General features: G+C 46.6%; 1 protein-coding gene across 1 annotated transcript in view; it reads right to left on the bottom strand.

The window, feature by feature from the left end:
• MOGAT2 (monoacylglycerol O-acyltransferase 2) overlaps window positions 1–26,948 on the bottom strand; it is a 67,484-nt gene that overhangs the window by 30,420 nt on the left and 10,116 nt on the right. Inside the window, exon 2 of the mRNA XM_084842429.1 lies at window positions 19,488–19,666. Within this exon, the coding sequence (XP_084698555.1) occupies window positions 19,488–19,666 (179 nt within the window). The remainder of the gene's footprint in view (window positions 1–19,487; window positions 19,667–26,948) is intronic.

The following is a 26,948-nucleotide window of genomic DNA, read 5'->3' as shown; positions in this document are numbered from 1 at the left end:
GAAGATCTCTGTCAAGGTAACCGTGTTTAGCTTTGAACTGTGTTAAAATTGCATAGAGCCTGTAGCTACTGACCATCAGCTATATGATTTCTGAAGAGCGTAACCATTAAGCTTTTGCCGTGGGATTCCCTGCAATGAAGAAATCTCACTGATTTGAGTGTCCAGTGTTACACTGCCTAAGTGTGTGTGCTAAAGAGACCGAGAAACCAGACAGCATGTTCCTGGCCAAGCCAAAATCACGCTACTGCCATGCTCCTGAAAGCTGCAATAAACTGTGTAAGCTGAAAGACCCAACCTGATTGAGAAGAAAAGAAGATATTAGAGCAACTGTCTTGAAAAACAATGAGATCTGTGTAGCTGGCTGGCTGACGCTGTCAGTGATGTTACAACTTTAAATTAAGACTGTTTTCCTGTTTGAGACCCCAGCGAAGAAAGCTAACCCGAGTTATTTGTTGCCCGTGCCAAAGCAAGAATTTGGTGGCCCTGTACCTCATCGTGTCCTGTTTTGAGCTTGAGATTTACAAATACAAACAAACTGAGAAGCTTGCCTTTGAAGTCCTGCAAATCACCCCATCGCCTCCCCGAAGATTAATGGCTGCCTGAAAAATGCAAGTATAAAGCGATGCCCATCACCCCCCAGCGTCCTGAGTTTCGGCACTCAGTGTTTCAGTGCTTTCGTGTACCAGGTTAGAAAAGAAAAAAAAAAAGAGTAAGTTTTTAAAATGTCTGTGAGAGAACCTGACAGAAGTAAAATAAAATTTACAGAGGAGTTGCCCAGGTTAAAGCATCATGGCTAGAGAGCTGAGCTGTGCCGCTCTGTTTAGACAGAGGCCTTGCTAAAAAGTTAAAGGCCCTTGTCTGTCAAAAGGGGTGTAGGGCCACACTTTCCCTTTTTAAACTCATGCAAAAGTAGAGAGCCTTTGCTGGAAACATCGCATCTTCATTGCCCAGAGCCTTCACTGTTTGCCTCCATCATCATCTGGGCTTTTTAGAGACACTCTGCACATGAACTAAAATTTTAAATTGTCAAAGACTTGCCATGGACAGTGCTGTGAAGCTTTTGATAAACTTGAACTCTCATCGCTGTGGACCATGTGTCTGTGTTTGTAGTCAGCTCAGTGTACAGCAGGCTAAGTTTGATCTGTAACCTTTAGATTTCCTTCTGCCAGAACTCATGCAGCATAGAGTTGCCGATGCAAAAATGGTGACCTAGAACTCTGCGTGTGTGGGTATGCCCGTCCCTTGATTTTAATGAGCCCTGAGCTTTCAGCCAGAAGAGCAGTATAATTGCTGGATCTGCTCCATCATGCCTTACCATGCAAGAAGTGTTTTCCATTCATTGTGTTAAATTGCAGAAAAAGTTTGTTGTGTATATTTTATGATTTCTTAAATATCATAAAATATATGTGATATTTGCAGATTAGTGTTAGTTGCAACTCCAAATAATACTAAGTGTGGTTCCCAATGGATGACAAGGAAAGAAAGACAAAAGCAAATAAAAAAGAAGGAATAGCGAAAGTAGAAGACAGATAGAGAAGAGAGAGAAAAAAAAGAAAAGAAAAGGCAAGAGGCAAAAAAAAAACATTTGTAAAAAAGAAGCGTGGCCATAGTTGCCCCCATGATAAATTAAAAGCAGCTGATTGTGCCTGGAGCTTATTACCTGGGGTAAAGTAGCCACAATAATGTAATAGTTCTTTAAAATGAAGAAAATGTAACTAAAAGGTGAAGAAGACCCTATCCCAAATGTGTGTCATTGGGACTAGTGTAAGGCAGAAAGGTTTAAGTAAGTTTAACTTGAAAAAGACAAATAAAGAGACAAGGCTGGTGCATGGAGCAGAAAGTTTTATATAAAAAGTTTGAAACATGATCTGCAATACAGGCAGATCAGCAAAGAAAAAGAAAGCAAAAGAAAGAAAAAATTTGTCTTCCCATACTAATAAATAAAAGTGTTATCAAGCACTTTGGGAAGCGAAGTTGTTTACAGGAAGCTGTGCCTGAGAACCAAACACTTCTAGCCTATGCTGAAAATGCTTGCTAGTGTTATGGGTAACATGTATGGTATAAAACCCATTTAGTGCAATAGCTCGTGGTTCAGAGAAGCTGTCTGATCCAAAAATTAAGTACGCCTGTGTGCTGTAAGTTACCCAATAAAGTCTCCTTGTAAATAAATCCCCCCCTCGCTGGAATCCCAAAACACAAGTTGGGCTAGAGCACCTCACCCAGTATCAAACCCTGCTGTTAAAAGCCATGAAAGCAGGTATGAAGAAGTCAGTTAATATGACCAAAGTGTCTAAAGTGCTGCAAGGTGCCACCAAGGCCCCAGAGCGTACTTGGAGCATCTTTCAAATGCCTATCGCCAGTACACCCCCCTTGACCCAGAGGCCCAAGAAGACGTAAACGAAAAAAGAAAAGAAGAAGACCCAGCAGAGGCAGAAGATTCTTAAAAAAGAACCAGTGTGCCCAGTGTGGACAAGATGGACATTAGTGGCATGAATGCCCAAATAAAATAAATCAAATACACAAAGGAAAAAACCAAAGAGGCCAGAATGGGCGAAGAGGGAGACAGCTTGAGAGGGGCCGTGATATTGACTGTGAGGGGCCGTGACATTGACTTCATAATTGACACTGGAGCAGCATCAAAAGCAAGCAAACGTTAGCCTTAAACAAAAAGTTCAAACACTGAGCAAAGTTCTTCAAGCCCAGCGCCGCTTTGTCTTAAAAAAATAAGCCATTCCCATCACAGAAGCTCATCCTTTCCAACCAAGAGTTAAAGTATGAGTTAAAGAGGGAAAAATAACCCTTTGACTCCCAGATAGAGAGGACTGAAAACTGTCATACTTTCCACCCCCGCAGCTATGAAAGCAGCTAAAATTAAACCCTGGATACATTGGACACGAGTCAAGAGAGCGAGAGGGGGAAAGTAGACCATAAACAGAAATCCTGAAAATCCTTTAAAAATCATTCTAAAAAAGCAGTAAGAAGACTCAGGCTAGACCTTACTGTGGACACACCGGGAAACTGTCCCCCTGCGTATGGTCAGACCTGCAACTGGAGAATTGAAGAAGGGGACTAGACCCTACTGCAGCTTGCCAGGTGAATAGCTGCCCAGCGTACGGTCAGATCCCAAAGAAGATCAAACATGCGTATTGTAGTGTTGTAGTGTTAGTAGTGTTGCATTGTGTCTCCTTAATAAGGTGCAAAAAGGGGGGTCTGCCCCTGGAAAAAGAAGTTTGTCCCAGTGATTTGCTGATAATTACTGGCTTCACCTGGCTAACATCACGAGAGTAAAACATTTTTGTTTGCCAAGAGGTATACCTGCAAACAGGCTTATTAGCTCTTGCCTAATACCTGTCTGTAGACATCCTGGGAACATTCAAAAAGATACCATGTTAAGAGTTTATGGTGTAAGTTTAACTTATTCCCAAAATGCTAATTGGGGCATGGTTGCAAAGATCCTACCCCCTACAGAGTTCACTCTACGCACCCCCATCATTGCTGAAACAAATGCTACGTGTGCACGAATGCTTAATTGTCAAAAATTTTTCCAGAAAATACAAAGCTATCCCTGGCCCCCTTCCACTGTAATAAAATTCAAAACATATCTTTTAATGATGCCCACATACTTTTGCCTCATGGATGGTTTTAGACATGCAATTCCCGCACTTGGTCATTCATTCCTGCCAACTTGTCTGATAACCACCCATGTTGCCTCAGCCGCCAATTGAACTGGTGCCAATTCTTCCCCTGTAGCCTGAAAAAATCCGTCAACGGCAGCCTCGAGCACTCCAACTAACTAAAAATTGTAATAGTCATGTGCAGTTATATTCTGACTCAGAAAAATTGGCCTTAGCAATGTCACTGGTTAAGGTTCCAGGTTTAGCCTTGGCTGATGGTCTGGAAATCAACCGGTTAGCTTGCAGCTTAGCCAAAAGCATAAATGCCACCTCACGAGCATTGTCATTGTTAAATAAAGAGTTGCGTGATCTAAGAGGTGCAGTTCTAGAAAATAGAGCTGGTATAGATTACCTCTTCCTTCTTCATCATTTAAGTTGTGAGACACACCAAAAGCTCTGTTGTTTTAACTTAACTGATAATGGCAATGCTGTAGATGAACAGATCAACAAGCTGCACAATATAGTAGCTAACAAAACAATAAGACAAAACAATTAGCTCAATTAGTTAACCCCTTGGCTTCCAGATCTTAGCTAGCTTAAAAGCATTGTTCATCCTAATTCTACCAGTATTGTTCATAAAAGTTCTGTTATGTCTCTGCGTTCCTTGTCTTATGCGCTGTTTAACCAATCTGGTTTATGTCTCAGCTAGTAAAACTGCTGCCCTCTACGCTCTAATAGCCCAACAAGAGGCTAAGTAATATGTATGTCACAAAAAGCTTTGTATGGTTATCAGAAATGCTATAATTGTAATAAAATTATGCATTTAAGGGGGGAATGTAGCAGCCATATCGGGGGTCAGACTAAGTAGCCTCATGCAGTCTCATGCTTCATGTTCTTGCTGAGCTCTTTCTCCCTTGAATATATTGTTGTAAGCTGACGAGACACAGGAATTCCTTATCTTGTCAAAGGTCATACAGTTGTATATCTTGTTCTCTGCTGTTCTCTTCTGTTCTCTCCTTATCATGGCTACCCTATAACCCAGTTCTTGTATTATAAACAATAGTGCTAAGAGAAGAAATGTTGAGGATTGCAACCCCATGCGGGAGGGGGAGGAGGAGACGTTTCATATGTGTCACAATGTCTATAAAACCAATGTGCTGATGTATTTCGGGGCTTCTGGCTCTTTGGAAATGATTCCAGCCTTAAGCCCGCGCGTTAAATAAAGAATCTCTTTTTCCTTCACTCCGTGGTCTCTCTGACTCTGGGTTCTGCAACAGTTGAACATAGTCTACGAGTAGGTTCATGTTGGGAGGTGCTCCATCACGTACTGCAGTCCAGAGCTGTGTAGAGGACACCTTCAAAATAGAGGATAGTCCTCTTTAAAAGAGGACACCTGGCCACCCTACAGTCCCAAGCCAGTTTGAGTCAGGCCAAAATTGGAAGAAATCTGGGTCTTGCTCAAAATGGCATGAGTTTTTCTGAAGGGGGGGGAGTTCACATTCCAAAGCTCCAGATCCAAAGCTTGTCCCTATCATTTGCTTTAATGAAAGCTGTCAGCCACATTGGGACCACAGTGGAAAGGCATGATATTAAACACTGAAAAGAGACAAAGGAATTCTAATTAATTCGGTACATTTCTGGGGAGTTTTAAAAAGATGGCCATTACTCCCATGTTGCACGCCAAAAAGCATTACTGTTTGATTCCCCCCCCCCCCCGCCCCATGGCTATTGCTGGCAAAGCAAGTGCAGCGGCAACAGAAAGGCGGGGCAATCAGAAAGCTAGAGATGGATGAATCGTTCAGATTCACATCTATTCAGTCAGAGGCAGCATCAAGGGAGCCTGGTCAGGCACTTGTCAAGGGCCCACAGCCCCGCAGGGGCCCACCGACAAGAGCCCCTGGGGTTGCTCCTCCTCTCCACCCTGGCAACCTGCTTGTTCACCTGCCTCTCGCTCTGGACCAGACAGCAGCGGTGGTGGTGAGGAGCAGGAGACGCCACTGTCTACTTGCTCCCTGGCTCTCTGCCTGTCAAGCAAGCAAGTGGGAGCAGCTGGTGACCATGGTGGCGGGGGAGGTAGCCTCACTGAGGGAGGGGGCCCATGAAGGGGGCCTTGGCCAAGGGCCCTCAGGAACTTGGAGCTGGCAGTGTATTCAATCCTAAGTCCATTCCATCCAATTGCTGCATCATTCTTCAGGTTTTTTTTAAACCACATGAAAATTCACTTTTATTTTCATACTCAACATTCCCTAATGCATGCATTTTATATGCCTCTTTCCCTAATATGTGGATGTTTCTAAGCAAGGTTCCCCAATATTTCTGTATGCAGTTTTTGAGCTGAGAACTCCACTGCAAAATTCAGAGTAGTGTGCAGTCCAAAGGAGAACTGTGTTCTGATCTGGATATTAGTCTAGGAATTGCAAATTAGGTTAGTTCACTTAAAAAGGATGACCAGTGAAATTCTTCCCCATCCCTATCCAAGACAACTGAGAACAGGGACTCTGATACATTTCATAGTTGAGTTGAAGAGAGAAGCTTGACAGGGCAACTTTTCCCAATTTCTGCTTGACAAGCTTCATCTGCTCAACTCCTGCCCAATTACAAAAGATATTTGTCCCCCCGCCCCGTCTTTTCCACTTGGCGATCCCATAATTGGGAAGGCAACCTCCCTCTGGTGACAAACAGTTGTTTATTTTGGAGAGTTGAAGGTGGTTTGAAAGAGAGATCTAAGTCTTGCAATCAAGTAGAAGAATAGAAAACACGATCAAGGAAATCATGTGAAACATTAACTGCTCTAACCTATCACTTGGAAGAAAAACACACACACCCCGTATTTACATGCCAGGGTTCCTTTTCTGCCTTGAGGACAAGAGGTGTTGTGCCCTGTGGACTTAGGTTTAAAGAGCAATGATATAGTTAGCAAAAGACGCTATTTCAGATACTTTTTAAAAAGGTCATGGTGGCTGGAGACTTTCGCCCTGTTCTTGTGACCGAACAGGGGAACTGCATAGGTAGAGAAGGGGAGAGCATAGGAACATAGGAAGCTGGCTTATGCCAAGTCTGACCCGTGGTCTATCCAGCCCAGTATCATCGACATTGATTAACAGCAGCTCTCCAGGGTTTCAGGCAGAAATTTTCCAGCCCTACCTGGAGATGCCAGGGATCGAACCTGGGACTTTCTACATGCAAAGCAGCTACTCTAGCATTGAGCCACAGACCCCTGCCCCCATAGATCACAGCAGTAGGCCCCACCCCCAACATCCATGCATTCACTGGGGCAGGGCCTGCCCCTGCGATCCCACTCCCCCTTTCTACCTACACCACCAAAACACGGTGGTGTTATATACCCATATTCCATGTGTGTGTTTGTACTGCATCCTCAACCAAAGAGAACCATGTTGATGCACAAGGTCAAGCTGTGTGTGTGTGGTGGTGGTGGTGGGGTGTTAAATGGGTTACATTTCCATATAGCAATGCTTGTTAATCATATATAATCACATATGTTCAATAGCGCAAGTTAAAGGTTATAACGGCCTACCTGTAATGTGAGTAGGAACTAAAGTGATTTAGAAGTGGTTGTAGAGGGGAAATCAGTTCTAGGTGACACCAGCAGGGAAAGGTTGCGAAGGGAAAGGTTGCTAAGGAGTATCTGACTACTTCCAGTTTTGTACATAGCTGAGTAGCAGCCCATTGCTAAGTAAAGTTTGTTCTTTATAACCTTGAAGATATTACACTGCCTGAGGCCTCACAGAGTATCATAACAGAAAGGTTAGGTCAGTTAGGGTGAAATCCTATGTATGGTTAGACAGAAAAAAGTCCTACAATGGCTGGCTGGGGAATGCTGGGAGTTGTAGGGCTTTTTTCTGTCTAAACATGCGTAGCATTGCACCGTTAGTCTCGGGTCTCCAACATGGTGCCAGTGGAGACCAATATGCCCGAGGACATCCCTCTTGGTGCCCCACCAGGCCCCCTGTCCCTCCTGATTTTTATTTTATTTCTGAAGATTTTTTAAAATCATTTTTTTAAACTGGGAGGCTGACCTGCTGCAAAGAAAAGTGCTGTCCTCCAGTGCCACCTTTATTTGAGTTCAAAAGAGTCGTTTTGTCTTTTGGAACTCAGTCCCCATTTCTGCCTTGTACCTAGATTAGATCATAGATCATAGAATCATTCCTGGGAAGTTACTTTTCTTTTAGTGTTACCAGTTGCCTTCTGGGAAATGAGTGTTTCGTGACTGGCCATGCCCACCATAAGAGTCATGTTATGAATGGGCAAGCCCCACCATGGCAGCCATTTTGTGAGAGCACCCACAGCACACAATCAAAATTCCAAGTGTGCCTACCAACCCAAAGAGGTTGGGGACCCCTTAAGCACAATGGAGTTCAGAAAATTCCAAAAGTAGAAGGACCTAGCACAATACAAGAACAAGAAAATGTGAGTCTTGTGGTTGGGGCCAATTTTAGAAAAATAACACAGGAAGAGTTTAGGGGCTATCAATGAAAACCAGTATCCTCTGGAATTTGAGGTAACGACCTGACATAGACAGAAGATGGGAACTGCTCAGAAGATGTTGGGCAAATCTAGGAACAACAACCAGTCCAAATTTCAAACACATGCCATGAGCAAATTGGGATTAATGTATTTGAGGAATTTTGTAATAAAAGATGTGGTTATGATTGGGTGGGGTGGCTTCTGACATCTGAAAATCTATGGGACAGAGTTCACTTCCACTGGCCGATACACCTGTCTAAGCTTGGGAAGTCTGTAAGACCATCATTTATTTTTTCTTTCTTTATTCCTTTGTGGGAGGGTGTAGTTCTTATTACCTTTCTTGTCGGGATTCCTTTTGCCCCTGCTGAACTACAAAGGGCAAATCAAGACACAGACAAGAGGCTTCAATCCATGGCTTTTACTCCAATTACTCCAATGGGTCATACAGATGCAAATTGTCAGTGACTCCAAAAGAAACGCCTTCAGGGAGTTCAAAGGAAAGCTACAAAAGTTGCCCACCGTTTGAAGAAAAGGCGGGTTGCTATCCTAACTTAAGGGGTTTGGGGGAGATCTCCCTCTCTCTTGTGAGGCCTTTAAGTGCAGCTGTGCACACCGGGCCAGTCGGGCAGACCGTCTAAGCTCTGCCATCTCTCTCCTGGCCCTGCGTCTGCGCCTGGCATCTAAGAATTCAGGTTCTCCAAGCCCCACTTCTCCCTGTTCGCTATCTCTCACAGGGGTGTGTGAAGAGGGGCCCTCTCCGTCCAGCTGTGCCTTTGAAGCCTGAGAAGCCTGCCTATCCATCTCTGTACAAGCCTGGGAAACGTCCTCCTCCACATCTTGCGGTTCTTCTTCAGAATCTGAACTACTCTGCCACCCCCTGTGCTTAGAGGCAACCCTGACATCGCTAACAAAACATATGTGATCCATTTTATAAGAGCCTGTACTATTCAGTTCAAAGAACCGACAACTACATACAAGCCAAGTGTTTCCTCTGCATGAGCAGATTAGTGGAATGCATCCTGCAGGAAAATTGGCTACAGAGGTATTATATCTGTACCCTAAATGCGGTAATAAATTTAAATTCCTATGAAAGCAAGAGAGTGCTTTGACCCACATTGCAAGAAGACTGGAAAATGGCTGACAAACCACGGCTGCTAGGACCTCGACTTGTAAGACAAATGATTTATAGCAGGGGTGGGCAACTTGTGGCCTCCAGATATTGTCAAGCTGCAACTACCATGATCCCTCACCGCTGGCTATCCTGGTTGGGGCTGATGAGATTTGTTGTCCAACAACATCTGGGGACTACACGTTGCCCACCTTTGATTTACAGCTTTTGTGTTGTGTGCTATTGTTCTTTTTTTGTTCTGTTTCAGCTAAGGTACCCTGAGCGGCTGGATAATATCAGAGTTGATGCCCTCCTGCATGCATGGCTGTGTAAATGGCTCCAGTTATCAAGCTGTTGGTCATTGTCATTTTTCCAGTGTGTGCTGATCTCTTTATTCCTTTGTATGATTAGTTGGACCACAAGGGTTTCTTTCTTAAGATGGCGCCGGGGCACCATTTAGAAAATGGATCATCATGAACAGGTCTCTTTGTTGTTGTTGTTGTTGTTGTTCAGTCGTTCAGTCGTGTCCGACTCTTCGTGACCCCATGGACCATAGCACGCCAGGCCTTCCTGTCCTGCGCTCTCTCCCGGAGCGTGCTCAAGTTCATATTCATTGCATCCGTGATGCTATCTAGCCATCTCATCCTCTGCCGTCCCCTTCTCCTTTTGCCTTCAGTCTTTCCCAGCATCAGGGTCTTTTCCAGGGAGTTTTCTCTTCGCATTAGGTGGCCAAAATATTGGAGCTTCAGCTTCATTATCTGTCCTTCCAATGAGCACTCAGGGTTGATTTCCTTTAGGATGGACTGATTTGACCTCCTTGCAGTCCAGGGGACTCGTAAGAGTCTTCTCCAGCACCACAGTTCGAAAGCATCAATTCTTCGGCGCTCAGCCTTCCTTATAGTCCAGCTCTCACAGCCATACATTACTCCTGGGAAAACCATAGCTTTGATTAGACGGACCTTTGTTGGCAAGGTGATGTCTCTGCTTCTTACTATGCTGTCTAGGTTGGCCATAGCTTTCCTCCCAAGGAGCAAGCGTCTTTTAATTTCATGGCTACAGTCACCGTCTGCGGTGATCTTGGAGCCCAAGAAAGTAAAATCTGTCACTGCTTCCATTTCTTCCCCTTCTATATGCCAGGAAGTGATGGGGCCAGATGCCATGATCTTAGTTTTTTTAATGTTGAGTTTCAAACCAGCTTTTGCACTCTCCTCTTTCACCCTCAACAAGAGGCTCTTGAGATCCTCTTCGCTTTCTGCCATTAGGGTGGTATCGTCTGCATATCGGAGGTTGTTGATAATTCTCCCAGCAATCTTAATTCCGACCTCTGATTCATCCAACCCGGCATTTCTCATGATGTACTCTGCATATAAGTTAAATAAGCAGGGTGACAATATGCAGCCTTGTCGTACTCCTTTCCCAATTTTGAACCAATCGGTTGTTCCATGTCTGGTTCTTACTGTTGCTTCTTGACCCTCGTACAGGTTTCTCAGGAGACAGTAAGGTGGTCTGGTACTCCCATCACTTTCAGAATTTGCCACAGTTTGTTGTGATCCACACAATCAAAGGCTTTAGCGTAGTCAATGAAGCAGAAATAGACGTTTTTCTGGAATTCTCTTGCTTTCTCCATGATGCAGCGAATGTTGGTGATTTGATCTCTAGTTCCTCTGCCTCTTCGAAACCCAGCTTGTACTTCCGGTAGTTCTCGGTTCGCATACTGCTGAAGCCTAGCTTGTAGGATTTTGAGCATCACCTTGCTGGCATGTGAAATGAGCGCAATTGTGCGGTAGTTTGAACACTCTTTGGCGTTGCCCTTCTTTGGAATTGGAATGTAAACTGGCCACTGTTGAGTGTTCCAGATTTGTTGGCATATTGAATGCAGCACTTTAACAGCATCATCTTTTAGGATTTTAAATAGCTCGGCTGGAATACTGTCATCTCCACTAGCTTTGTTGTTAGTCATGCTTCCTAAGGCCCACTTGACTTCACTCTCTAGGATGTCCAGCTCAAGTTCAGTAACCGCACTATCATGGCCATCAGGGACATTCAGATCTTTCCTGTATAGTTCTTCTGTGTATTCTTGCCACCTCTTCTTAATCTCATCTGCTTCTGTTAGGTCCCTGCCTTCTTTGTCCTTTATCATGCCCGTCTTTGCACAAAACGTTCCCTTGAGATCTCCAATTTTCTTGAAGAGATCTCTAGTCTTTCCCATTCTGTTGTTTTCCTCGATTTCTTTGCATTGTTCATTTAAGAAGGCCTTCTTGTCTCTCCTTGCTATTCTCTGGAACTCTGCATTCAGCTGGGTATATCTTCCCCTTTCTCCCTTGCTTTTCGCTTCCCTTCTTTCCTCAGCTACTTGTAAAGCCTCATCAGACAGCCACTTTGCTTTCTTGCATTTCTTTTTCTTTGGGATGGATTTTGTTGCTGCCTCCTGAACAATGTTACGGACCTCCGTCCATAGTTCCTCAGGCACTCTGTCTATCAGGTCTAATCCCTGAAATCTATTCCTCACCTCCACTGTATATTCATCAGGGATATGATTTAGGTCATACCTGAACGGTTTAGTGGTTTTCCCTACGTTCTTCAATTTAAGCCGAAATTTTGCAAGAAGCAGCTCATGATCTGAGCCACAGTCAGCTCCAGGTCTTGTTTTGACTGACTGTATGGAGCTTCTCCATCTTTGGCTGCAAAGGACATAATCAATCTGATTTCGATATTGACCATCTGGTGACGTCCATGTGTAGAGTCGCCTCTTGTGCTGTTGGAAAAGAGTGTTTGCTATGATCAGCGTGTTCTCTTGGCAAAACTCTATTAGCTTTTGTCCTGCTTCATTTTGTACACCAAGGCCATGCCTGCCTGTTATCCCGGTGATTTCTTGACTTCCTACTTTAGCATTCCAATCCCCTATGATGAAGAGGACATCTTTTTTTGGTGTTAGTTCTAGAAGGTGTTGTAGGTCTTCATAGAACCGATCAACCTCAGCTTCTTCGGCCTCAGTGGTTGGGGCATAGACTTGAATTACTGTGATGTTGAATGGTTTGCCTTGGATTCGTACTGAGATCATTCTATCATTTTTAAGATTGTACCCCAGTACTGCTTTTCCCACCCTTTTGTTGACTATGAGTGCTACTCCATTTCTTCTAAGGGATTCTTGCCCACAATAGTAGATATGATGGTCACCTGAATTAAATTCGCCCATGCCTGTCCATTTTAGTTCGCTGATTCCCAAGATGTCGATGTTCAATCTTGCCATCTCATGTTTGACCACCTCCAGCTTACCTTGATTCATTGATCTGACATTCCAGGTTCCTAAACAATATTGTTCTTTACAGCATCGGATTTTCTTTTCACCACCAGACACATCCACAGCTGAGTGTCCTTTTGGGTTTGGCCCAGCCGCTTCACTCTTTCTGGCGCTACTTGGAAATACCCTCTGCTCTCCCCCAGTAGCATATTGGACACCTTCCGACCTGAGGGGCTCATCTTCCGGCGTCATCTCTTTTAGCCTTGTGATACGTTCCATGGGGTTTTCTTGGCAAGAATACTGGAGTGGGTTGCCATTTCCTTCTCCAGTGGACCACATTTTGTCAGAACTCTCTGCCATGACCTGTCCGTCTTGGGTGGCCCTGCACGGCATAGCTTATGGCTTCACTGAGTTACGCAAGCCCCTTCGCCACAACAAGGCAGTGATCCATGAAGGGGACAGGTCTCTTTAAAGAACAACATAAAACATCAATATAGTGCAGCCTGCTCTGCTGCTGAGGGAAAGGGCAGGCCCAGAGCTCCATGATGCAACAGTGCCGGCTCCAGTTTGGGGGAGCCTTTGAGCAAGATGGGGCTGCACTCCCCCGAAAGACCAAGTGTGCAGTCTGGGAGTCCTCCTGGACTCTGAGCTCACTGGGGAAGCCCAGGTGGATGCAGTGTTGGGGGGTGCTTTTTCCCAACTGTGGCCCTATCTGGAGAGGATGGACCTTGCCTCAGATATCCACGCACTAGTCATGTCCAGGCTGGACTACTGTAATGTGCTATATGTGGGGCTGCCTTTGAAGACGGTTCAGAAACTCCAGCTTCCGCAGAATGCGTCTGCCCGAGTACTGGTGGGGGCGAGGCGATTCGATCATATAACACCTATACTGCGCCAGCTGCACTGGTTACCGGTGCATTTCCGAGCCCAATTCAAAGTGCTGGTTTTGACCTTTAAAGCCTTAAACGGTTTGGGACCAAGTTACTTGAAGGACCGCCTACACCCATATCAGCCTGCCCATACTTCAACATCAGAAAGAGAGGCCCTTCTCATTTGCCCACCTGTGAGAGCAGTCAGGTGGTGAACACACGTGAGACGGCCTTCTCTGCAATGGCCCCACATCTTTGGAACAAGCTGCCATCGGCGGTCTGCCATGTTCCGTCATCGCAAACTTTTAAGAAGGCCTTGAAAACATATTATTTTACCTTGGCCTTCTACTGATATGACTGCTACTGTTGCTGCTAACATCGTTGTTGGTTTTATTGTTGGCTTTTATTGTTGTTTTTATTGTTATGTTTTTATCACTTTTAATATTTTAACTGTTTTTATGTATTTTATTGTTGTAAGCCGCCTTGGGAGGGTTTCTACCCTGAAAGGCGGCCAAGAAATATTATAAATAAAGAAGACCCCTCCATGGGCCCCCACCCTCAGTGAGCCTACCGTCGCACCAGCACTGTCAGAAGCTGCTCTTGCTGCTCTTCCTCCTTCTCATCACCACCACTGTCTGTGCCAGAGGAACAGGCAGACAAACAAGCAGGTTGCAGTGGTGGAGAGGAGGAGCAATTCCCGGGGCTCTTGTCCAGGGGCCCCTGCTGGGGTGTGAATCCATATGATTGATTCAGGCGGAAGAATCCAGCTTTGCACGCCTCAAGATCTGATTTCCCATGATGCAGAATTTTGATCAGCGTGGAGGCAGAATACTCAGAGCCCTGCCCTTCACCAGGCCCACCCCAAGATATTTTGCTGCTTGAGGGGGGCAGGCAGCAAATCCCCCCCCACAGGACCCCCCCCCAGCTGCATAATAGCATCTAAGGCTGTCAAGTGATGTATTATTATGGCACCTGAGGCAGAAAGTCCTACAAGTGTCTCTCCCCCACCCTTGCAGTAAAAATGCAACAACAATAAAGGAAATAACTAACCATTTGCTGCCATTTCTAAACACCCCCAAATCAGTCGCCTGCAGCAGTCACCTCGTTCTGCCGAATGGTGTGGCTGGCCCTGCTCCCCTGTCAGTGCAGGAGACCCGTCCTCCTCTCCTCAGAGAAGCGACTTGTGCCCTGCCCCTCCCCACCTGCACTCTCTCTCTCTCTCCCTCTCAACTTTAAGGGTCTTTTAGTGTCACTTCCTAGATTAGAAGCAGACGGGGAGGGAGGCGAGCTGTCTCTTCGCCTCCTTGCCCCAAGACACGTTCATTTTGTTTGTGCCACAGAGACATTAGGAGAGGATTAGAAGGTCCTGGTTAATCTCTTGGGAGCAGCGACTAATCCTCCTGTGCTTGAGAAACTCCTGTTGTACTCACACCTGCAAACTAGGAAGAGGAGAAGGGAAAACCAGCACCGCCCTCAGCAACCCTTTCCAGCGGGGTAGTCGTGTCAGTCTAACGGCAACAAAAGCAACCAAGAGTCTTGTGGCACCTTAAAGATTAACACATTTATTCTTGCATAAGGTTTCGTGAGCTGTAGCTCACTTCATCAGATGCATGGGGTATTAATCATGGAATCATAGGGTTGGAAGGGGCCCACAAGACCATTGAGTCCAAACCCCTGCTCAGTAGGGATGGCAGAGAACGGCCTCCTGCCCCCCTGCCCCCCCCCTGCGGAATGCCCTGGGATGGAACTTACCTGGGGCCGCTGCAGCGGATTCGGTGGCGGCTCTGGCGGCTGGTCTCCTGGCCGGCCACTGCTGGGCTGCTGCAGCTGCCATTGCCGTCCTTGCAGCTGTGATAGGCTACGTAAGAATTTACATAGCCTATCACGGCTAACCCCTCCCCCCAAAAAACACCAGCGTACGCAAATGGCGGCAGTGGCTACAGCAGCCGCCATTTGCATTCCCTATTTTTCGCCGTTCTAGCCTACGTAAATATTTACGTAGGCAACTACGGCGAAAAAAAGGGAACCGCAAATAGCGTAGTGGGCGCTATTTGCGTTCTTTTTTTCCCCGCCATAATAGATAATTACGTAATAAATGGGCCGCCATTTGCGTCCGCAGCAGCCTGTCCATGGCCGGAACTCCGGCTGCAGATGGCCCTGGCCGGCTGCTCCGCGGAGCCCCCGTGGAGCGGAGCCAGCCAGGCAGGATTCCAGGGGAGAGGACCGGATCGCTTTTCCGGGCCAAATTCAAGGTGTTGGTTTTGACCTTTAAAACCCTATATGGTTCCGGCCCAGCCTATCTTAAGGAGCGCCTCCAGCAGCACCAGACAGGCCACTTAACAAGATCAGCCTCAGATGGCCTTCTCTCTGTCCCATCAGCCAGGACAGCTAGACTGGTGGGGACGAGGGAGAGGGCATTTTCTGTGGTGGCCCCCACTCTGTGGAACTCCCTCCCTAGGGAACTCAGTCATGCCCCCTCTTTAATGAGCTTCCGTCGTGCATTAAAAACATTGTTGTTCAGGTAGGCATTTGGGGTGGGTTAGGGTATTTTAGAAAATGTTTTTATTGTAGAATTTTATTGTTTTAAACTGTTTTTATTGTATGTTGTACATCGCCCAGAGTGGCTGGGTGACCAGCCAGATGGGCGATTAATAAATTTAATAATAAAATAAATCGCTTCCCCCCCTGTCAAGGATTCTGGGGAGAGGGACAGAGCGCCTCCCCCCCACCGCTAAAAATTCCGCGAAAAGGTGAGTTTCGTACATCCCTACTGCTCAGTGCAGGAAGCCTGAATCTCAGGTGGGCTCCCATCCAAGTACTAACCAGGGCTGACCCTGCTTAGCTTCTGAGATCAGATGAGATTGGGCACATCCAGCCCTTAGTCTCCTGCCATCTGATGAAGTGGGCTACAATCCATGAAACTGTAGGCCAAAATAAATGTGTTAGGGTAAAATCCAATGTAAGTCCTACTTAGAGATGGCCCACTGAAATTAATCGAACTTAAGCTGGTTATGACTAACTTAAGTCCCATTCATTTCAATGGCTGTACTCTAAGTAGGATTTATGTTGGCTTTCCCCCCTAATCTTTAACCAACATAGAGGCGATTTTTCACAAATGCTTTGAGCTAGGGTGGCCACTTATGCATCGACAACAAAGAGGAACTGTGTCAACCCAGAAGAGGACATATATTTGCATACAATGTGATATGCTAATTTATACATATAGATGCAAATTTAAAATTTATTACTCTCATTTAAATAGAAATACAATATGTCCCATAGGAACATGGCAGCATATGACGAGTTTTGAATCAGGTCCTGGATTTGTCTTATGGTTGATAGTTTAAAATTGTTTTAGATATATATTGTCTGTGTACGTGCTCTCTGTTTATATGTTTTTATGCAAATGGTTTCACAGTTTGTGAGCATCTCTACACCAGCCTAAAATCCTACATTTAAAACGAAGCTGTCTGCTTCCATTTTAAACGCAGGATCACAACGACTCCCTTTTTCACCTGCTTCCTTTCCCCCTTCCCCGTCCTTCTCCCCGTATCGGATTCTTCCCTTATCTTTCATTGATCTCGCTCCTCTTCTTGCTGCTTTAAAGGGCATGTAGTGCAAGAGATGCCCTGGAGAGTCACAGGGTCATGTAAAGAGCCCTCAATCATCCGTGAGGGAGCAATTTCAATCGCAGGATAAAAGCTCTGTGTGAAGAAAGCCTGTACAGTATATTTTAATGGGTTCAAATTTTTTAAACCGCTCAGAGAACTTCAGCTATGGGGCAGTACAGAAATGTAATACGTCGTCGTCATCCTGAGTCCGACCCTTGGTCCATCTAGACCAGTATTGCCAACACTGACTGGCAGCAGCTTTCCAGGGTTTCAGGCAGGAGTTTTTTCAGCCCTATCTGATGATGCCGGAGATCAAACTTGGGACCTTCTGCCTGCAAAGCAGGGGCTCTACCACTGGGCTACGGCCCCTCCCATCATAGTGGGGAGACTGTGACCGGGTGACCTGTGTACCTCCTCCTCAGTCTGCTGCCAGGTGCTGAGTGTGGATGGGCAGCTTCAAGGCCCCTGATCTGCTCTCCCTCCTTAGGGTTCTTTCTTTCTAAACTTCACTTGGACCACACAACCCTTCAAACAGAGGCCGCCTTCCTCCATTACTATAAAGTAAATACAAAAAGAACTTTTGGCAGGCTCAGTTTTTCTCACTCTTAACTATTTTTTATACAGTAACAAATTAGTTTGTGAGGGGCACGCTTCCCCCATCTGGGGCACCTCAGAATGTGTACGATTTTTCCCAAGCTTCGTACAAAATTATTTTAAAAAATGTGTTTCTTTCTGGCCTTTTCCAAGAATGTTCAGAAAAAACAAAAACTTGGGAAATCGTTGCCAGTCCCCCCTCCACAGTCCTAGAGCATACCTGGCTGGGGAATGCTGGGAGTTGTAGGACTTTTTCCGTCTAAACATGCATAGGATGGTGCCCCTAATCAATTGGCACATTGACTAGTGCTACAGAGATTAATATTAAACAATACAAGATTCGCTCAAAAGTAAACCACCCCTGGGGAATTTAACGTGACAAATAGCAGGTTGAGAGGGAACTATGTCTGTCAGAGACCGCACTACCCACAGTTCTTACTCAGTCCCTGAGAAACACAATCAGGTTGGTCAGTTGACTTCCGGTTCAGTTCCACTTTGGTTAACCAAACTGTACCTATCAAGGTTTCTCTTCATCTGAAATCCTTCTGAATGTTACCTGACAATGTCGTTGACATTCCAGACGGACATGCTGCCACCGACAGTAAAATCTGGTTGGGAGGCGCCATCTTTCGGTCAAAGGGAACACAGCAGATTTCCTGCAGGCCAAACTGACCAAACCTGTGCAGGTTTATTTACATGCCAAGTTTGCTCCATAAACTCCTGTATTATGGATGCATGAGTGACAGTCCAGGGACCCAATCCATACCTCCCCAAAGCCTTGGGCTGTGGCTCAGTGGCAGAGCCCCTGCTTGGCATGCAGGAGGTCCCAGGTTCGATCCCCAGCATCTCCAGGAAGGGCTAGGAAAGAATCCTGCCTGAAAACCTGGAGAGCTGGAGCCAGTCAGCATCGACAATACCAGGCAAGATGGACCCATGGTCTGATTCAGTATAAGGCAGCTTCCTATGTTCCTATGTCTCCCCATTAAATCTTCAGGATAGTTCTCAATCCCAAGGACACCCCCCAGACAGCCACACACACTATTACAGTCTTCCCCAAGCTGGTGCCCTCCAGATGTGTTGGACTACAAGTCCCAGCATCCACAGGCCAGTTAGGTCACCAGGTTGGGGAAGGCTTCACTCTTATATATCTTAAGGCCAAATCTGATGGCTGATTTGTTGGTTAAAACCAACTTTCCCAAACCTAGTGCCCTCCAGGTGAATTGAACTACAACTCCTATCATCCCCAGCTAACAAGCCCATTGGTCATGCTGTCTGGGGGTGATGGGAGGTTGTGTGGGTGAAGGGAAAGACTCAAAATACCAAAAATACCAGTATATTTTAGCTTAGTCACTGCCGGTCACTAAGCCCTAAGAGAGGCATTTCAACCTTTCAGAATGGGGAGAAAATATGCAAAAGCCAGGAAACCACCAAATGCTCAATGGCTGGGGGAAAGAGGGTGGGACCAGTGGAAGGAGGTGTGACTTTCTGGGAAACCCCAAAGGGCCGGATATGGCCCTGGCCCAGAGCCTCTGCACCTCTGCCTTACCTTAAAAGGAGGTCACTGGAGACTTGTGGCATTTCTGTCATATAAGGCGTATTTACACCCGTTAGTGGAGGCTGTTGACTCCAGTGTCAATGGGGCAGTGAATCCCCTCTGGGTTTCAGTCAGAACCAGTCAGAACTGTAAAGGAGCTCTCCAAGGTGCAAAGCTTCTAGAAGCTTGAATTCTGTGACTACCTGAAATATGTGTAGAGTGCAGGGGTCGGCAACCTTTGAGGCTCTGAGGGCCACATGCAGAGCTAAGTGGCAGGTTGAGGGCTACACACATGTGCACGCAAACACAGAATAATATCACATATTTTCTTATTTTGAGCAATATGCTCCACTTCTGAGAGTCGTGGGAAGGAAGGCCAAAGAGCTCTGTGGGGTATCGAAGCCCACCTTTCCCCCAACTTCCACACTTACCGTGATGGGGAAATAGTTCTTCATGTATCTCCAGGCAATGCAGTTCCGGATCCACCAGATTCTCCTCCCACCTTTGCTCGGCGTGTCCCAGTCGAAGGCCCACCATGCGGCATAGAGCGCACTGATCAACCAGAAGTGGGTGAAGAGGAGGGCGACAAAGATCCCAATGCAACACTGCGCTGTGAAAGGAAAGCAGGAGATGGCAACTCCTCGAAGGAAGGCCTGGGGGGGGGGGTTTCCATGTGGGCAGCCATTTCCCTCATTTTGCACCCAGGTCAGAAAGGCAGGAGAAGAGAGGGAGGGAGGATGCCTTATCTGCTGGCTTTTATATCCTGCAGGGATAGCGTGGTTCCAGTGGCGTGGTGGAGGGCTATCTTGAACTTTCTTTATATTCAGTTTTATTTAATTTACTTTGTGTTCGGGGGGTGGGGGAAAATAATTGGTGACTTCATGTACGGACTCCTGTGCAAGATATGGGAACAGAACATCAGGGCCTGCTCCAATTGGACTACCCCCCTGGGGGGGGGGGGGCTAACTGATATCAACAGCCCTGTGGAAAAGAAGAAGGAGGGAAACAGGAGAAGGCAAAGGCAACATCAGGCTGCTCCAGTTGGGCCCTCCCTCCTTCTCTCCCTCCCTCCGCACGCGCATGCGCACGCACACACACACACACGCATGCCAGGGGAATCCTAGAATCATAGAATAGTAGGGTTGGAAGGGGCCTATAAGACCCTCGAGTCCAACCCCCTGCTCAATGCAGGAATCCAAGTCAGAGCATCCCTGACAGATGGCTGTCCAGCCTTGTCTTCAACGCCTCCAGTGTGGGAGAGCCCACCACCTCCCCGGGTAATTGGTTCCATTGTCATACTGCTCTAACAGTTAGGAAGTTTTTCCTGATGTTCAGCCAGAATCTGGCTTCCTGTAACTTGAGCCCATTATTCCATGTCCTGCACTCTGGGGTGATCGAGAAGAGATCCTGGCCTTCCTCTCTGTGGCAATCTTTCAAGTACTTGAAGAGCACTATCATATCTCCCCTCAGTCATCTCTTCTCCAGGCTGAACATGCCCAGTTCTTTCAGTCTCTCTCCATAGGGCTTCATTTCCAGTCCCCTGATCATCTTTGTTGCCCTCCTCTGAACCCTCTCCAGCTTGTCTGCATCCTTCTTAAAGTGTGGCACCCAGAACTGAGGCTTAACCAGGGCTGAGTAGAGGGGAACTAGTACTTCAGGTGACTTGGAAGCTATATTCCTATTAATGCAGCCCAAAGTAGCATTTGCCTTTTTTGCAGCCACGTCACATGAGAGGGACATGAGAGGTCAGGCAGGGCCATTCCATCAGCCCTACTGGCAGTTTACTTAATCTTTTCCCCTGGAGCCCATCCGCTTGCCCAGTGCCAGGCCCAGGTTTCTGAGGGCCCTGGGCAAGGCAAGGCCCTTGTGGCATGTTTCAGATGCTTCCTGAAAGCGCGCTTGTTCATCCAGATCTTTTCCCGCTTGTAAATAATCGCAACTGATCACAAGCTGCTCCATTTTGCGGATTGTCTGTATTGCTAGGGTAGTTTTTCCATTGTTGTTAAGAGTGTATTTTAAATGTATTTGTTTTAGTTGAAGTAGTTTTTAATAGTGTTTCAATATTGTATTTCAAGGTGATCTTTAATATTTGTATGTGAACCGCTTGGAGATTTTTAATATTGTGGTATAGAAATATTAAGAAATAAATAAATAAGTCCCTCAGTGCATCCACCTTCTCACCGCCATGGTCACCAGCTGCTTTTGCCCCTCACCCTCTTTCTCATCATGGCTACCACTGGTTGGCTTGGCAGGCAGAGACCAGGGAGCAAGCAGGCCGTGGCACCTCCTGCTCCTCTTCCTCACCACTGCTGCTGTCTAGGGCAGAGTGAGAGGCAAGGGAACGAGCAGGTTGCAATGGAAAAGAGGAGGAGCAACTCCAGGGGGGTCTTGTCTGTGGGCCCCTCCTGGGGTGTGGGCCCTCAACAGGTGCCTGACCATGCCTACCTTGATGTGCCCTTATTGCACATTCATGACTGGACACTCACTGAATTGTGCGGGTCCATTACATGATGTCGTCATCATCCCACCACTTCTGCCCACCTATCCCGTGTTTTCCTCAAATGGAAAAAATGTGATATTTTTCCAAATATGCGCAGATGAAGAGCCATGACCTCTCTGTGTAGTTCTCCCCTAGCGCAAATGAACCACTGTGCATTGGCCGCTGTGGGTGGTTGTTTTGGGTTGTTAGGGGTGTTGTCATGGTGGCGAAGGCGGTGATGACAGGCTGTGGGTAGGGGTGTACGGATTCCCCACCGTCCGTTCCGGTGGGGAATCTGTGGCGGGGGGAGGCGATCTGTTCCTCCCGCCCCCCCGAATCCTCCGGAGCAGCTCCGCTCCCGAGGATTCCGCAGAGCTGCACCAGCTATAGGGCCACTTACCTTGCTGGCCAGAGCCATTCGCCTCCTCTGCGCCGATCACCATTTCTTAAAAAAAAAAAAAAGCGATCGGCAGGATGTGCCCATAGACTTATATGCAAAATAGAGCCATGAATCTTGTGTATAAGCCTATGGACACATAGACTTATATGCAAGATTCATGGCTCTATTTTGCATATAAATCTATGGGCACATCCTGCCGATTGCCTTTTTTTTTTTTTTAAGAAAAGGCGATTGGCACGGAGGAGGCAAATGGCTCTGGTGGAAGAAGCAGCGGAGTGCCGTTCCGCCTCCAATCCTCCTGGAGCGGAGGTAAGTGGTGCCGATCTGCCACGGATTCCTGAGGCCCGATTCCAAAGAATCTGGCCTCATTTGAATCCGCGGCAGATTTCTCTAACATCCCTAGCTGTGGGGCGTGTCACCTTCCCACACCTGTGCCATTTTTGGTCCTCGCCATTTTCAGCATGCGGCATTCTGAACAAGGCAGCAGAGCGGCAGGTCAGCAGAGCGGCATGCCGGCCTTCCAACCTGCCAGGATGCCCCCCTGCTGTGCATTCCCAGCGAGTAAATGGCTGCGTAAATGGCAGAGATTGTCAAAAACACTGAATGGGGAGGAAGGGCCCCTGGAGAGAGTGGTGGGGGGACTGTCTGTGTGTCAGTCCCCACCCACCGGTAATATGCAAGGGGAGGGAAAGGGGCAGGAACCAGGGAGGAATTATCGCTACACACCGAGCACGTGTAATGCTTCTTCGCAGAAAGGTGGCAATGCCTCTGAGCAGCATCACCACCCACGTGAGAAGGAAAGAAATGGAAAATAATGCGATGGGGGCAGCCATCTAAAGAGAATGACCTAGTCCTGCAATGATACTGGATGGGGAGAGAACCGGCATTGATGTGGAATTCTTCGCCCATGTGATGGAGCCCTAAGTATACCAGCTGCTGGGGAACATGGGCAGGAGGGTGCTGTTGCATGCTTGACCTACTTGCAGGCTTCCCACAGGCAGCTGTGTGTGTGTGGGGGTGTTTCTAGATGAAGGGCACCTAGTGCTAACCATTAGATGGCATTGTGCACCTATGCCATCTTTTCTTCCCTAACAGATTTTCTGCAGAAATACAGGAGAGTTATGAGTGAAAATGATGATGTCTGGACCCCATTAAAATTCCAAGAATGAGGCAGGGCCATTAAAAGCCTTGTCTGGAAGCTGGGGAGTGGGGGACATTGAGGCAATTGTAGGATAATATTTTTTAAAATAGCTGTGTTGCCAGTTTCTGCAATCTGCTAGTTCTCTGGTTTTATGGCTGTTCAGGACCCAAAGTACATCTTCTAATGAGATATCATGGCCTTGTTCTCAGCCAAGTTGACTGATAATTAATCAAGATCAATTGATTCTCTCGCCAGCCTCTTTGATGCCTGCAGTAATGATTAGGCAAGAGAAGAATGAGGCTTCTGCAATAGAGCAAGAGGGTGCTGCAAAGCCTCTTCCACTCCCTGCCACAACAAGACTGGGCCGTAACTCACCCTGCTGTTTCCCAAACCTCTGAGAGCGGAGGCATGCATAAACACAGAAAAGGGCCCTAATGGATCAGACAAAGGTGCATCTAGCTCAGCTTTCCCCAATCTGAATCCGTCCAGATGTCTTGGGCTAGAACTACCATCATCCCCAACAATTGGCTCTGCCTGCTGGAGCAGATGGGAACTGTAGTCCAAAACATCTGATGATCTAGCCCAACATTCAGTATCCAATGATGGCCAGTCAGAGACCTCTAGGAAACTCACAAGCAGGTCTTGAAGGCAATGGCTCCCTCCCTTCGCTTGTGCAGTACACCCAGAGGTATACTGCCTCTGTCTATGGAGGTTCCATTTAGCCAACTTTATTTATGTATTGGGTACATTTGTATCCCACCCTTTAGGCAGGAATATACAAAGTAATATACAAAGCCCTAAACAACTTGGGACCAGGATACCTGAGAAAGTGCCTTCTCCCTTACCAACCTGCCTGGTCACAGAGGTCATCAGGGGGCATGGCCCTGGTGGTTCCACATGGACCTAGGGCCTAATTGGAGTCCCCCAGGAGAAGAGCCTTCAGTGAGGTGGCCCCCTTCCTGTGGAGTTTCCTGCCTTTGGAGGTCAGGCAGGCACCAACGTTGTGTTGCTTCCAGTGCCTCCTGAAATCATTGTTATTTTAGGAAGCCTTCCTCGAGTGAATGGCCATGGTTTTATCAGAACTCTGTTTCTTTTAAAAAATTATTATTATTTTAACATGGTGTTATTATTGCGCATAGTTAAACTATGGAATTCACGACCACAGGATGTAGCGATGGCCACCAATTTGGATGGCTTTAAAAGGGGGCTGGACAAATTCCTGGAGGAAACGGCTATCAGTGGCTACTAGTCCTGATGGCTATGTGCTACCTCCAGTACCACAGGAAGTGAGCCTATGTACTCCAGTTGCTGGGGAACATGGGTGGGAGGGTGCTGTTGTGCTCATGCCCTGCTTGAGCGTTCCTAGTCGACAGCTGGTTGGCCACTGTGTGAACAGAATGCTGGACTAGATGGAGCAGAGAATCATAGAATCATAAAATAGTAGGGTTGGAAGGGGCCTATAAGACCGTCAAGTCCAACCCCTGCTCAGTGCAGGAATCTAAGTCAAAGCATCCCTGACAGATGGCTATCCAGCTTCATCTTGAATGCCTTTGGTGTGGGAGAGCCCACCACCTCCCTAGGGAATTGGTTCCATTGTCGTATTGCTCTAATAGTCAGGAATTTTTCCCTGATGTTCAGCCGGAATCTGGCCTCTTGTAACTTGAGCCCATTATTCCATGTCCTGCACTCTGGGATGATCGAGAAGAGATCCTGGCCTTCCTCTCTGTGACAACCTTTCAAGTACTTGAAGAGCGCTATCATACCTCCCCTCAGTCTTCTCTTTTCAAGGCTAAACATGCCCGGTTCTTTCAGTCTCTCTTCATAGGGCTTTGTTTCCAGTCCCCTCATCATCTTTGTTGCCCTCCTCTGAACCCTCTCCAGCTTGTCTGCATCCTTCTTAAAGTGTGGTGCCCAGAACTGGACACAGTACTCCAGATGAGGCCTAACCAGTGCTGAGTAGAGGGGAACTAGTACTTCCCAGGATTTGGAAGCTATGCTTCTATTAATGCAGCCCAAAAGAGCATTTGCCTTTTTTGCAGCCACATCACATTGCTGGCTCATATTCAGCTTGTGATCCACAACAATTCCAAGATCCTTCTCGATTGCAGAGCCAAGTATTGTTGAACCAAGTATTCCCCATCTTGTAACTGTGCATTTGGTTTCTTTTTCCTAGGTGCAGAACTTGGCATTTATCCCAATTAAATGTCATTCTGTTGTGTTCTGTCCAGCACTCCAGCCTTTCAAGATCACTTTGAATTTTGTTTGTGTCTTCCAAACTATTAGCTATCCCGCCCAATTTTGTCTCATCTGCAGATCTGATCAGCATTCCCTGCACTTCCTCCTCCAAGTCATTAATAAAAATGCTGAAGAGCTCTGGGCCCAGGACTGAGCCCTGCGGTACCCTGCTCGTTACCTCTCCCCAATTTGACAAGGTCCCATTGATAAGCACTCTTTGAGTTCAATCCTGTAGCCAACTGTGGATCCACCGGATAGTTGTTTCGTGTAGCCCACTTTTAGCTAGTTTGCTAATCAGGACATCATGGGGCACTTTGTCGAAAGCTTTGCTGAAGTCGAGGTATATTATGTTCACAGCTTCCCACGGTCCACAAGGGAGATTACCTGATCCAAAAATGAGATCAGATTCATCTGGCAGGATTTGTTCTTGACAAATCCATGTTGGCTTCGAGTCATCACTGCATTGTTTTCAAGGTGCTTACAGATAGATTGCTTTATCATCTGCTCCAGAATTTTCCCAGGGATTGATGTCAGACTGACTGGCCTGTAATTCCCAGGTTCCTCCTTTTTGCCCTTTTTGAAGAGAGGGACAACATTACCCCCCCTCCAATCATCTGGCACTTCCCCTGTCCTCCATGATTTCTCAAAGAGAATAGACAGCAGTTCTGAGAGTTCTTCTGCCAGTTCCTTTATTACTCTGGGATGCAGTTCATCTGGCCCTGGAGATTTGAACTCACTCAAAGTAATTAGGTGTTCCTTGACCATATGCCTATCGATCTCAACCTGCAATCCTGCCCCTTCAGCCTGTACTTCTCCTTTGCCAGGGGGTCATAGACCCTCTTTTGGGAGAAGACTGAGCCAAAGTAGGAACTGAGCACTTCTGCCTTTTCCTTGTCATCTGTTATCATTTTGCCATCCTTATTTAACAGCTGAACCACCATTTCTTTCCTCTGCCTTTTACTATGTATGTATCTGAAGAAAGCCTTTTTGTTGCTTTTAGCATCCCTCGCTAACCTCAGCTCATTCTCAGCTTTAGCCTTCCTGACGCCATCCCTGCAATTCTGTGCTACCTTCCTGTACTCTTCCTTTGTTGCTTGGCCTTCCTTCCACTTCCTGTATGTGTCCTTTTTTGTTTTCAGGTCATCTCTTAGCTTTTTGTGAAGCCACATTTGCTTCTTCTGTTGTCTTCCACCTTTTCTTCTTGTTGGAATTGTTTGTAATTGTGCCTTGAGAATTTCCTTTTTAAAAAGCTCCTACCCATCGTGGACTCCTTTTCTCATTGCAGTTGCTTGCCATGGGACCTTACTGATCATTGTTCTGAGTTTATTAAAATTGGCTTAAAATCTAGGGTACACATTTGGCTACATTCAGCTTTTGCTTCCTTTAGAACCAAGAACTCAAGTATAACATGGTCACTTTCCCCCAGAGTTCTCGTAAATGCTACTTTATCCACTAAGTCACCTCTGTTGGTTAGGATCAAGTCAAGGACAGCCGATCCTCTAGTTCCTTCCTCTGCTTTCTGTAAGAGGAAATTATCAGCAACACAAGTCAGGAATCTCTTGGAGGGGCCATGTTTTGCAGAATTTGTCTCCCAACAAATATCAGGGAAATTGAAGTCCCCCATTACTACTAAATCA

Source organism: Heloderma suspectum, chromosome 3 (assembly GCF_057233095.1).
Source record: "Heloderma suspectum isolate Gila_16-S chromosome 3, 16-S_ref, whole genome shotgun sequence".
Classification (NCBI taxonomy): Eukaryota; Metazoa; Chordata; class Lepidosauria; order Squamata; family Helodermatidae; genus Heloderma; species Heloderma suspectum.
This window is presented reverse-complemented; position numbering and strand designations above follow the sequence as displayed.